The 13,649-nt window shown below is 33.8% G+C and overlaps 3 protein-coding genes across 6 annotated transcripts in view; 2 read left to right on the top strand and 1 right to left on the bottom strand.

The window, feature by feature from the left end:
* LOC129240130 (H(+)/Cl(-) exchange transporter 5) overlaps positions 1 to 1,137 on the bottom strand; it is a 33,709-nt gene extending 32,572 nt beyond the window's left edge. The window contains exons 1-2 of one of the 4 annotated variants that reach the window (XM_054875665.1): positions 1,011 to 1,137; positions 536 to 656 (exon numbers count right to left, since the gene is read on the bottom strand). In XM_054875665.1, coding sequence (XP_054731640.1) covers positions 536 to 622 — 87 coding nt within the window. In that variant the 5' untranslated portion in view covers positions 623 to 656; positions 1,011 to 1,137. Of the gene's footprint in view, positions 1 to 535; positions 657 to 741; positions 861 to 922; positions 980 to 1,010 lie in introns of those variants that run through there. The other 3 variants (XM_054875667.1, XM_054875668.1, XM_054875669.1) reach the window with 3 other exon arrangements.
* A 7,133-nt stretch (positions 1,138 to 8,270) lies between these two features.
* LOC129240129 (protein PDF) lies at positions 8,271 to 9,044 on the top strand. The gene is made up of 2 exons (XM_054875664.1): positions 8,271 to 8,452; positions 8,523 to 9,044. The coding sequence occupies exons 1-2, from the start codon at positions 8,348 to 8,350 to the stop codon at positions 8,694 to 8,696; spliced, it is 279 nt and encodes a 92-aa protein (XP_054731639.1). The 5' UTR covers positions 8,271 to 8,347; the 3' UTR covers positions 8,697 to 9,044.
* Positions 9,045 to 11,225: 2,181 nt separating this feature from the next.
* LOC129240252 (threonine aspartase 1) lies at positions 11,226 to 13,535 on the top strand. Its single transcript, XM_054875933.1, has 3 exons — positions 11,226 to 11,348; positions 11,424 to 12,403; positions 12,465 to 13,535. Exons 1-3 carry the CDS (start codon positions 11,321 to 11,323, stop codon positions 12,546 to 12,548), a joined length of 1,092 nt encoding a protein of 363 aa, XP_054731908.1. The 5' UTR covers positions 11,226 to 11,320; the 3' UTR covers positions 12,549 to 13,535.
* Positions 13,536 to 13,649: the final 114 nt, after the last annotated feature.

The following is a 13,649-nucleotide window of genomic DNA, read 5'->3' as shown; positions in this document are numbered from 1 at the left end:
ACTATAAGGCTCCGGCAAGTGAAGTTTTCACTTTTGGATAGTAGAATACCCCCTCTACCCCCCCTTATACCCCTTTTTTTAAAAAAGTCGGGAGAACACATGGGTATTTTCCCATTGTGCGTTCTAGTACATTTACACTTAGAATGAGTGTATAAGTATTTAAAATCGTATTATTGTAAATTGATACTGATTATTTTCTATCGTTTTATGATTTTATTTGAAACATAAATTGATTTAATAACCAACAATGCTATTGTTATTAGTAATTATCTAGTTTACGGCCTGGTTGCCAAAATTTGTCAAAGTCCATAAGGGTACACTTCGATTGACATGTTTTGGTCCATTTTGGTCCCAATATTTATTTTAAAAACGGGTAACCCATTTGGACACAATAATCCGAAATCGGTGGGTTGTTAATTAAACCGGGCCACAGAAAGTCCTTTAATTGTATTAGAAATATAACTTAGCATAACATCTCCCACAAATGCATGCGCACATATAAATGAATACCATTTATGGTGGGCGTACGACTTACCTTTTTCAATACTGATTGATATGCAGTAATATAGCTATTACCTTCAGCTGCAATCTCTCTACTACCTTTCAATGGAAATTTTTCCATAACGAATTTAACTTATGCTTTAATTACAGTTTCTCTGAAATAGATCATAAAAAGATGCTGGTTATAACTTGCTTGCTTTTGTAAGGCACGAGCACATTTCATTTTAGGTATACAAATACCACTTATTATAATAACGTTGCTGTAATTATTCTGTAAGCATGCAATTTTCACAATCCAATAACCAATATTTTGTTTTGAACTGCGACAAATAAAGGAAATAGTTTTCTTTTTATCGCCGTCATCGTCTGCCTAACAAAATACATTTTGAGGATTGCAATGAACATATCTGAATGCACATACATATCTACACACAAATTTGAACAGAATGGCACCGTCGTAGATACTAAAAGGAAACAACAACACTTAACACATTTTAGTTTTTACGTACTCATTATAAAAATTTAAACAAGTGCAAAAACTTAAACAGGATTCACTAAAATTCTTTGTGAAAATTGGAAAAAATTCCTTTGCACTCACACACGATCAACTCGAGAGAAAAAAACTAATGACGTGCTAACACTTTTCGTCGCTCAGAGTTGATTTACCCAAGTAGCAGATCAAATTGTATTATTACAGGAAACTGTTAAAGTAAGGCAAGTGATAATTCCACAAAGTTTGGATACAATTTCCGGCAGCAAACGAAACGGTGCTTGGTTTTATTGCCTTTCGCAATCAAATGGTTTCATTGATTAATAATTAACATTTAATAATTTTATTTGTTGTGTACTCTAAGTACTAATTTTTTTATCTACAAATGCATCTCTGCGCCATTTAACACCTCTGAACTACATTCATATGTGAAAAGCATAGTTGCCAACTGAATCCTTTAAGCCAAGAATAATAGAGTACATGATTTGGCAATCCGAAGCAAAAGTAAAGGTAATCTGTTAAATGAGAGGAACCATGCCATCACGCCATAACATTAACCGTGGTCTTAACCATAATGATATTTACTGCAATCTATTATTGGTGCCAAAGCCATAAACAGTTGATGTTTACATATAATGTCATTTATTTGTTCATTTCGAAAGTGCAGGATCTAAAGAAAAGATAACAACCTGAGCAGTGATGAGGAAATCAGTATGTTGCTCAGGCGTTAAGATGCCCATACTCACCGGCGTTACGATAGTCCCTGTCTGTTGCCCGTGAGATGCACAAAACTTAAGCCCGTAGAAAACAGCTGCTTTCGTTTGGTTACATATTTACACAATAGATCGGTTTGTGTGGTATTACCTTTGGTTGTATCGATACAATGTTGCCATTCATACTTTTGCATACAATTTTTCGTTGTATAATAAACCAAAGTCAAAAACCAACATATGCAAATAGTTCATTTATCTGCTCACAACATAAAAAAAATAAGGAAATTGATTTTGAAAATAGTTTGTGAAATAACTTGTATATTTTAAATGTATAGAGGGAAGTTTCTTTTCACCGAATCTTTACAAACTAATACATTTGGTATTACTGAATTATATGTTGCAGTACATGCAATTTTTTTTACTTTTTTTAAATATAAACCATTATACATAAAAATACTCTTGAATTAAAAAATAATATGATTTTAGTGTGGTAGAATGCTTTCTTCAAAGTTTTGTTGCCTTTTGAAATTCAAGAGTTGACAATACTCAATTATGATATGTTACCAAATTCTTGGAGGATGAATGAATGGCTGTCACGCCACCGGGGCTCAGCAGCAGAATTAATTACCTCATCCCATCAGCAGATTGTTTAAAATTCGCTAAGACCCGGTTAAAGCTCCGAAATTGGCCACACCTTCCGAATTTTGTTCACCATGAACAGCACTGGTGAAATTTCAGCTGTCTCTAAGGGCAGGTACACACATTGAAATTTTGCTTTGCGACAAGTGTGTCTTGCAATTAGTGCAGACTTAAATTTATATCTCTCTGAGCTAACTCTCCTTACGTGATCTAACTAAAATTTGACCAAAGCCTCGCCAAGGTTCAATTTTTTCATAAACTAACCCGTAAATGCAGAAATGTTCGTAAATTTTTTTTCGAGAAACAGTGCTAAGTGAGTACTCTCTTCCACGTAAGATTGTTAGCTTACTTTCTTTTAAAGCAATACAAATATAACCAATAATAAAAATATTTCCAGAGTTGCCATATAAGAAATTTTTTACTGCGATATTATTCCCTAGTCCCGAAACTTGGTAATTGGTTATGAAAGTAGCCCATTATATATGCCAGTTTCTCGTAAATTGAAGTGTTGTCGTTATACTCCTGACGTCACAGAAATAGTCGAACTTTCTAAAAAAAGATCAGAAGCAATACTCCCTTTATCTTAACATTTTTAACGTTTTTTTACTTTAATCGAGTAAAAAATGTACATTCGAAAGAACTGCCAAATCGCTGAGTTTCGCAATTGCTTACGAAAAACGAATAGTTATACAATTTTATATATAATATTTACAAATATTATCGTAATTGACATAGCAAATATATGCTGAGACGCACATCCGTATCCATATATGGCAACATTGTATCAAACAACAACATTTACATTAATTTTGTTTTTGCAATCTGGTAATGTATTTACTTTTGTAACGTTAAATCCAAAATTTAGAATTAAATTATCTGATAACTATGAATAACATAGAAGAATATAACATTGTAGAATTGAAGAATAACATTTTACAATATTTGCAGAAAGTAAGGAATGCATAATCGATTTCAGCTTGACCAAATTCAACAACTTCACATTATGGTGTAGCAATCAGAAACGCACTATGCAACAACCCTACGAAAATAACTGCGCTGTCACAATGGGTCCTTACGTCCGTTGAGGTAACGCATTTGACTGACGTGACGCCACAATGAAAGTACTGCCGCATAAAAATAAAAAAGCAACAGATGTTCTTTTTGTGGAATTAAATATTATATTTATAAATAGGTTTTTTTTTTAGTTATGAAGTATATTATAAAATTAATGCTTATTGAAGCGAAAGAGGGTCTTAATAGAATTCATGGTAGTCGTCGACGGTGGGTGCGACCATAACTTCGGAGATTGAGACGCATATTCATTTTTCAGGACAACTTGGTTGAGCCTAGCCTTTTCTCTGCTCTTTCAAACTTTTATCGAAAAGATAATGGTGCATTTGAATTGACTCAATTTAGACTCCATTTATTCTCTGCATTTAATTTGATGTAATAAAAAACATCGTCGATGAAAATTTGCCCGAAACAAAATTGTTGTTCTTCAAACAGTTGTCATTTTCGCCGCATTTTCCGCACAACAAAAATTTAAAGTTGCCAGGTCTCTGTGCCAGGTTTTATGTATTCCGGCATGGTGTACGACTCAAATACGCATAAACTATGTATATTGCTGCCAGTCAAATTCGTTGCCGCAACGGACGTAACGGATCCATTGGGACGGGCCTAAAAACACCCAGCAATAAGTGTAAGCACCAATTGTACATATATTATTATAATTATGTATATATTTTATTTAACTAAATTAATCTTCCTTATTTCATCCAAAGTACCCTTACTTCCCACAATATTGGAGAATTTTTGGTTCGTTTGCAAACAGGTTAGCATTTCTAATCTTTTTCGCGATCTCATTTCGGATTAAACTAAAACTTTCAAACAACAAGGAAGTCTAAGTCGTTTATAATCGTGGTTTTGTTAGACAATTAAGCTTTTAATTTCGTTATTAAACAATTGGCTTTGACGTTTTCGTATAATTATTAGTATTTATAGGGAACAAACTCCTCGAACAACAATGCAAGATTATCTTATAAAAGGTGAAGTCCAAAATAAACAAGGCTGAGCTAAAATGGAAACGACAGGAACTTTGTTCTGATAACTTCCAGATTATTTATTCAAAATAGTTCCCTCTGGCCGCGATACAACGTTTTACGCGTTCTAAAAGCTTTTAGAAAGAGTGTTTCATACATATTTCTTAATAAATCGTACAGAACATGCTTTTGTCTCCATCAGTGAAGCACATATACCTACATATATGAACAATATTTTTGGTGCAAATTTAAAATTAAATTAAGAAAAATTAATAAAACAAAAATATATATTAAAAAAAAACAGAAAAAAATTAAATTTTTTTTATATTTTTTAGATTGATCTGCTCTGATAGAACTTTAAAATTATGGTACTATGTACTTATTAAGGCAGAGAATGCCGCGTTTATTGATTTTAATGTATAGGGGGCAAATCACAAATTCCAATACGATGAAAATGATTTGAAAATTATTAATTGCAATAAAAAAAAAACTAAAAATTATAAAACCTTCAAAAATAGGCGCAAGCTTGTTCAAAAATTTAGTGTTGTGTATGATTAGGTCTGTTCATGTTAAAATCAAAGCAAAACAGTAATAATTTGCAAGTTTTGCGAACAGCTGATGAAATTTTTGCCGAGAAAAATAAAAAAAAAATTAGAAATTTAACAGTTGAACTTCCTCGTATTAAATTAAAAAATAAATAAAATGCAAAATAATGTGCTTAGTATCACATGCTTCTATTTGTTCCATTTCACCATCGCTGTCAATTGAAGAACATTTCATTGCAGCATTTCTGAAACTGGAGGCTGTGATTCAAAAATACATACCTCTATATCATTGGCTGATTCGTATTTAATATATAACTTCAAATAATCATTATAAAAGTTATCTAATTTACTTACATTTTTTATACGATTTTTGTTTAAATTTAGAAATTCGACTCAATTCGCCAATTTTCATTCCGTGTTTATTTTTACTTTGCGATCAGCTTGCCACTTCCCCTCAAAATGAAATGCCATTTTGCTCTCTTACTTTCCCCTACTTTGCAAGTGTTTTGGATATATGAGCACCTACATAAGCTTCATGAAATAAGAGTTTGCACAAGAGCCTAGAAATAGAAGACTGCGATTGTATCGACTTCCGCACTCATACGTAAAAACAAAATATAAAAAAAAGGTATATTGCTAGAGTATCTTCGGAATCTGAATGGAGCAAATAAACATGCATTATCATTCCACTTTACTTGTATGCTAGTCAATTATGTTTACACATGATGCATACGGTATTAAGGTACGTACAGGTACGTACATATGTACATATATGCGGCTTTTATCATTTTATCATACTTCCCGAAAGCATTATTTTTCTTTTTCAGATAAGACATAGAGGACTACAACTTAACTCAAGCAGCTAAAATCTCTAATTTTCTTAAATGCGCAGAATTTATTCAACAACTGCAAGTTATCATTGACCAGGACCTTTTAAAACCAATGAGGTCCCTTGTGAGGGAGCTTAATGTTTCTGAAGGTCTTATCCGTCAAGTTGTCCATGAAGATCTCCGATGTACCATTAAACGTTATGCGCAGAAGACAGTTTATGTGGGAGAAAATACGATAACAGCGAGTTATTCATTCGAAGCACCATCTAAAGAAAATGAAACACCCTGAAGTGCCGTAAATAATATAGTTTTTTACTGCCAAAAATATTTCGACCAAGACCAAAAGAACAACCGCAGCTGGCTGTTTTCAAATTCTACACAGGTTCCTGTTGTCATACACACGAAGTTGCCAGCCACTGTTATGGTTTTAGGTGCTGTGAGCAATAAAGAATTTCGAGTGAATTCTGGTACAAATATTGAGGTTCTAGAGACCCTGGATTGATAGTAGGCGCGGTGACTCCTCATATGTACATCTTTCAGCAAGACTCTGCTCCTCCACACAAAGAGATGGCAACACAATGCTGGACAGCTAAAAACTTGCATGACCACATAACAGCGAACTTATGGCCGCCTAACTCCCCAGACCATAATCCTCTGAATTACTACGTATGGGGCGTAGGTTTGCGTGAAACCAATAAACATCCTTACAATTTCTTCTCTAAAAGCTGCAATTAATACCGTTATGGCCAATATAAATAAATATAAATAATGAGCATTTGAATCGGGCATGCAATTCCTGAGCCGAGTCCAGGAGGTTATTGGCTAATGGAAGTTTTCTTGAATAACTTTATAGATATATGTACTTATATATTGAGTTAATGTTATGTAAAAAATTCGTGAGGTTTCATTTAATTTTATTCAAAATGAAAGCTAAATTGTTTTACTTTGAAGAGTTTCTCAAATACCGTGTGCCTCCAGTATTAGCGGAAAAATTCCAAAAAAAAAGAGGTTGTCTGTAAAGTCGGTTTACTGACGATAGTTTAACGTGATAACGTTATAAGAAAATACTGATTGAATGGTTGCATTTTTCAAAAGAAAATTGTAATTTTATTTGTTTGATAGATATTTTGTATGGATATAGAGAATGAGTTAACATTAACATAACATAATATACTTTAACATAACATAACATAACATAACATAACATAACATAACATAACATAACATAACATAACATAACATAACATAACATAACATAACATAACATAACATAACATAACATAACATAACATAACATAACATAACATAACATAACATAACATGCTGTTCAAGCAAGGTAACGACGTATTTTTTGGTGCGTGCAGCCGGCTACATAGAATTATAAGACGTTATCACGTCAAAAAATAATAATAACATTAAAACAACAGGTATTATTAAAAAACTTGGTTTTATTTTAAATTCTTCAAGTAAATCAAATTAATAATAATCAATAAGAAGGCATATGCAAATACAAATACGTGAATTTATATATGTACATATGCGCATATACATACACATATACGCTCACTTAAGTAGGAGAGAGCAAGATGTCGAACGTTGCCGTTCGTTTGCTTTGTTTGCTTTGTCGTTCGTTCCACGCTTTCGCTTGCAGTTCATTCAAGGTAACGGCAATGAACAAGGTAACGACAAATGAGCAAGGTAACGGCAATGAGCCAGGTAACGACATATGAGCAAGGTAACGGCAATGAGCAAGGTAACACTATTGAGCAAGGTAACGACACATTTTTTCGTGCGTGCAGCCTGTTAAATCGAATTATAAGACGTTATCACGTCAATAAACGTTAACAAGTCGATTTCTTAAAGTTTCTATTTTACCTAAAATAAATCAATACTAACTTCCACCTGTTTTATTTTCCAAGCATTAATGCATACAATTTACGCAAGTGGAGTCGTAATACCTACACACATCCATCAAGGCATTCCTCCTCACAACACACATACGAGTGCACACATACATATATACATACATACATAAGAATGCAGAGCATATAGTTAATTGTATGTACATATGTACATACAAACAAGTATATCCTTAAGTAAATATATCCTAATGGAAATACCCGAGGTACCTATTTATTTTGTCAACAATTATTTAATTAACATTTTAAGTTTATTTATTTTGTTTAATGATTCTAATAAATTCTGTAACCATATGTAAGGCCAATGAGCGATATACGATTGCCTTTTTACATATATGTATGTACCATACATACATATGAATTTGTATACACCTCTGCATATACGCTATATACAAATGCACAGCAAATTTGATAGCAAACAAATCGTAAAAACCTTGGATAACAGCAAATAAAACAATGCATAATCAATTGCCTGCGAAATATCTGTGTCGCTGATTTGTTTGATCTGGAATTGACACTCACCCTAGTTGCGTGCGCTGAACTCCTGCTGTGATGGTTATGTCCAATTCAAGTATAAAAACATTTGCAAATCTTCACAGTTTATCAGTTATCTGAAATCTTTCGAATCGTTATCACTTCTCATTGGAATACCGTCAACTGAAGAATAAAATATGGCCAAACTATTGTGTCTTGTTTTAACTTTGGTCCTTAGCTCAATATTCATTTCATCTAAAGCAATGCCGACTCCAGATGAGGAGCGTTATTTGGATAAAGAAGTGAGTATTATCAAATTTATATTTTTCCGTTAACAAATTGTAATACAAATGTAAAAAACAATCATTTTAGTACAATCGTGAACTTTTGAACTGGCTTAACTTAGTACAATACCCTCAGCCATATGCAGTGCCATGCAAATACTACCCGATCGACAGTTTGACTGGCCCAGTACCAAAAAGAAATTCAGAATTGATAAATTCACTTCTCAGTCTACCAAAGAGTATGAACGAAGCGGGAAAGTAAGCTAGAAATTTCGTAATGTTAAACTTATAATTTTGCGCTTTGTTTGTAATTTAACCAAAGCTTATGGTAACAACCCGCAATGATTAAGGATTAAGTATGTTTTTTTTTTTTTAATATATATACATACATATGTACAAATATTTACCAAATTTACAAGTGTTACAAAATACTACAATGTATCAAAAAGTAAATATAAAAAGGCGTACATACACATATATGGACGCACGTCCACATGCTATATAATAAATAATTTAGTAAAATTAAATCGTTATACATAAACGAATAAATTAATATGGATTGAGCATGAAAATATGTTAAACAAATAAAATAACGACTGAAAGAAAAGAATTTGCCGTATTATTTTATTACCTAATAGCATAGCATTAAAATTAAAAATCAAACTTCATTCATCATTTCTGAAATAAGAGCACCAATTCCAAAAGCCTGTCCTGCCAAACTAATGACGAAAAACAAATCATAAATTGAGCCCGATCAGGATCTTATTCAAGTGAAACTGCTTAGGCGTCGATGGACGAGGGAGAATGGAGAGTAAAATTTCAAGGCCATGCAACGTTTTGGCCATTTTCGTTCCGCGAGAGAGAAAAAAGATATGACGTATAGGAAAAGTAGAGAGAGCGCTATACCTTATATATATCTTAGATACACTTTAGGCTATTTTTCCTGAGTTTTTCCATGTGGTAGCTAACTTCTAGTAAAAAATAACACAGCCTACTTTTTCGCGCTTGTTTGTTGGTGCAAACTTGTAGGAAATATATATTTGGTGCCTACTTTTTGGCGTTATATTTCCTTGGTACCTACTGTTTGGGGCGTTTTTTGGTCCCAATTTTTTTGGCGTATTTTTTGTGCCTACTCTTTGGCGCTTATTTCCGTTTCCTGGCTAGTGCTTGCGCGTACTATAAAGTGCCATCCATTCCGGCGTCGAATTTATTGGTATTGCCTTGCGGTAATTTGTACCGTTGCTGCGGTCCTGGAATCACTGCGTTTCTGCGGATGGTAAACGCTCGGAGTAGTGTGCCTTGTTGCCACGGCTTGTGTCCGGCGTTTACCTACACCGGTCGACCCTTCTCCGTTTTTTGCAAATTTTGTCTATTTGTATTCTCTGCAAATGTTGTGAATTTATTTAGATATATATTCTATCTCTCTCTCATTCTCTCTCGAGTCTCTCTCTCTTTCTCTCTCATTTTCTCTCGAGTCTCTCTCTCTCTTTCCCTCTCGAGTCTCTCTCTTTCTTTGTCTGCCTTGAAAGTTTCACTTCTGTCATAGGTATGTACTACGCTACATGCACTTTTTTTTGGTTGGTGCATTTGTGTGCAAAATTTGTATCCGCATCCTGATCATTGAGCACAGCTATTCTTTCCTGTTTACTTATCCCATAGAACGTTCCGGATAAAATCTTGCCGAATATTCCTACCCATTTTACAGAAATACAAGTAAAAACACTCTTCTTTTTCCAATTTTTTTTGACAGCTACCCTGGCGTGAGTTTGACAGGCACCTAGGTGTGTAGTAATGTGAGTGCTTGGTCTTTTTGCTCAAGCGTATTGGAGGGATTGCTATGCCAAATAAAAATGTTTATGGTAACATTAAAAACAAGAAAATATCGCAAGAAAAAATACCAAATAATATCTTTGATTTGGAAAATTTACAATAACAAATATTTTTTAGCTATAATAATGTTTTTTGTTGGGGAATATTGGGAAATTTTATCATTTTTTATACAACCTTGATACATAAAAGAGCGTTTTGGAATCAGGTTATCTCAACTGTGGGCATTTTTTGACGGCCAGCTGGGAGTGTTCTTACTTATGAATCTGTACAATGTTCCTACCCAATGGTTTTGATTTTTTTGTAAATCAATATTGCATCAGCTGTGTCTACACGACCGTGTATGTATGTAGATAAAGGAGCAGATGTATCACAATAAATTAAATGATGGCTTTTGAGCTAAATTATGTGATAATTTATTAAAATTGTGACTTCCCTTATTTCTTTATTAACAGTATTACGGATGGGCCGCAGTTTATTCTTATCTGAATCCAACAAGCTAGCTCATCCGTTATATGCCATAAATAAATAAAACAACTAACGAAGCGCTAAATTTGGTCCAGGCCAGCGTACGGTTCGGCTTTACATACCCGCTCAACTCATAAACAATGAGAGTTATAGCTTGTAAAAAAAATTATTCTCTGGCAAGGGCAAACGTCCGAGTGTATTTTTGGCATACAATATTGCGCTTTGCGGGATTTAAATATAACAAATTAATGAAAACTGAGTGCAGCGTGTTAAATGGTGAAATCATAAATTGATATAATCCTCCAAATGCGGTTTTTTGAGTTTTTATGCGATAGACGGATTGCAAGAAAGTGAGGGTGTCTGCTTATAGCTTCTTGTTCTTGAAAATGAAAGTAGCGGTTTTGAGAAGACACCACCTTCAGTATTCAATTCGCCTTGTTTGCAGATGCAGCCCAAACTGCCATCTCTATGTTAGTCCACTGACATTTCATTTGTTTATATTAAACATTAAAGCGGAGGGATGCAGTAATTGTATTACGGTGCAACTCTCGAAGAAAAAAGTAGAATAATTATTTAACCGTAATTGTAAATATGGCTGGGTTTGTAGCAGTTCATACTGGTAGGAGTCTTGGAATATTTTATAGATGGAAATATCAACACATTTATATGTAACTCCGTAACATTGTTTATATAGGAGCTGGAAATTGCATAGATGAAACCAAATATCAGCGTGTCATAAAGGAAGCATGCGTACGCGCAACGGATATACTAAAGAATGGTGGTACCGCGATGGATGCGTGTGAAGCGGCAATAATGCGTCTTGAAAACTGCGGCAATACGAATGCCGGATTTGGTTCTAACCTTTGTTGGGATGGTCGTGTTCAATGCGATGCATCTATAATGGATGGTTCAAATTTACATTTTGGCGCCTGCACAAACGTGAGTACTGTACGAAATCCCATACGTCTGGCTCGTTTACTATGCGATGGACAGTCTACTATGCTGTCAATGGAGCGTATACCGCCAATGATAATGGCGGGCAGTGGTGCTGAAAGATATGCCGAAGAACTAGGCTGTACAATGATAGATGCCAGCGCCATGATTTCTTCCAAAGCAAAGTTTTCCTATAATCATTATAAATCCAAAGTAGCGGTAGCGACATCTGCAACAGAAGGACATACTAGCACAAGCAATGGTGTATCTCTATCACCAGTTGTCACGGCTCAAACCAGTGCTCTTGACACGGTGGGAGCAGTATGTGTAGATAGTAGCGGTAATACAGCTGCTGGTTGTAGCTCCGGTGGACTATTGCTGAAAGTGCCTGGGCGCGTCGGACAAGCTGCCACATATGGAGCTGGTTGCTGGGCTACCAACACCAATGAGTTGTCCGTGGCCACTTGCACAACCGGAAATGGTGAATATTTAATGAAAACTTTGTTGGCAAAAGAGATTTGTGGAGATTTACTGACAACCGATTGTGCCGTAACGAGCTTGCATAAAATCTTCAAATGTAAATTTTTGGAATCACCGTTCCTACCTGCCGATCAAGAACTGTATGCGGGAGCACTCTCGCTCATCTATTATCCACAATGTAATACCGGTGAAGTGTTATGGAGTCATACAACGAAATCTTTCTGTGTAGGCTACATGTCCACACAACAGAAAGCGCCGAAGGTCAGTGCCCTAAAAAATAAATAAATATTTTTTCTTTTCATTTATTTTTAATTTACTTTAGTTTATATATTCACCACTGCCAACGTACAGTATGCCAGGCAAATCGTGTGTGGTCAACGGGCATAATTTCCATTTACGTGTCTAGTCACCGCCGCCGACGCAGCCGGCATTAAAGATGACAGCATTTATTGTGAGTGCTGGCGTTGCATGTATTAAACATTCTTTATTTTCGTATTTTATGGGGTAACTACAAATTTATTTGTACAAAACATTACAGTTCGAAAAAGCCAACAAAAATGTATATTAACATACATTTATGTGTAAATAGGGGGGAAAAAAGCACAATTGTGATTAAGAATTTTCATTTAGAAGTCATTTTTATTCATAAATTGTGTGTTTATTGTTTGTAAAATTTGCACTAAATTAAAAAGGCGATTTATAAAAAGTAGATACATATGAAAATATATAATATATATAGCACATTTAATAAATATATCATGTGCATATATAATTATAAACATTTTAACAAAAAATAAATAAATTTTTGTATTTAATTGTGAGGAATTGCTTTATTTTGCCAAAGCGAATACTAACCGGATCATCGATCATATTAATGTAGATAATTTTAGTTTACAATTTATTCTTTAAGTGTGTACATAATACTCGTAATGTCTGTGTCTATTATGTGAGATAAAGGCAAATATGGTATTTTGAATGCTGGCAAATATACATGCATACTATTATATTGTAGTATTAGACGTATTTATTTTTCTATAAATTAAAAGATGTGTGCATTTATGGTTACCAAATGAATTATTTTATAATTAACTAATCTCTTAAACATATGATAAACTAATGCTATGTAGTTTTTTCGTTGTAGTGTACGTTTGGAAGAGCTTTTAAATATTTTGAATTTATTTTTTTAAAATTGCTTTTCAAATTCCATAATGTTTATGCAGTAAAAATATTTATGTGCGCATTTAACTAGTTTGTATAGTAATGCAAATACAACTATGACAATCAGGTTAGTTTAAAAATGCTTGTGTCACAGCTTAAGTTTTCGCTATGTGGTAAGAAAATATAAATATATTGAAATACATATTCGGATATGAAAGCATGTTTTTTTCTTATTGGAAGCAATAAAATATTCGCCAGTGGTAGCTTCTGCACATTCATTGAATGTTTATATTCTGTAGTACATATAAAGTTAAATGCATTTGTATGAATGGGGAGATGCGACTAATTT

This window comes from Anastrepha obliqua, chromosome 3, assembly GCF_027943255.1.
Source record: "Anastrepha obliqua isolate idAnaObli1 chromosome 3, idAnaObli1_1.0, whole genome shotgun sequence".
In the NCBI taxonomy this organism is placed as follows: domain Eukaryota; kingdom Metazoa; phylum Arthropoda; class Insecta; order Diptera; family Tephritidae; genus Anastrepha; species Anastrepha obliqua.
This window is presented reverse-complemented; position numbering and strand designations above follow the sequence as displayed.

Bases quoted from the DNA above. Each gene is read 5' to 3' on its own strand.
- LOC129240129 (XM_054875664.1), top strand. From the start codon at position 8,348: ATGGCCAAACTATTGTGTCTTGTTTTAACTTTGGTCCTTAGCTCAATA. The intron at 8,453-8,522 runs GTGAGTATTATC...CAATCATTTTAG, and splicing joins AGCGTTATTTGGATAAAGAA to TACAATCGTGAACTTTTGAA.
- LOC129240252 (XM_054875933.1), top strand. From the start codon at position 11,321: ATGGCTGGGTTTGTAGCAGTTCATACTG. The intron at 11,349-11,423 runs GTAGGAGTCTTG...TTGTTTATATAG, and splicing joins GTTTGTAGCAGTTCATACTG to GAGCTGGAAATTGCATAGAT. The intron at 12,404-12,464 runs GTCAGTGCCCTA...AATTTACTTTAG, and splicing joins CACAACAGAAAGCGCCGAAG to TTTATATATTCACCACTGCC.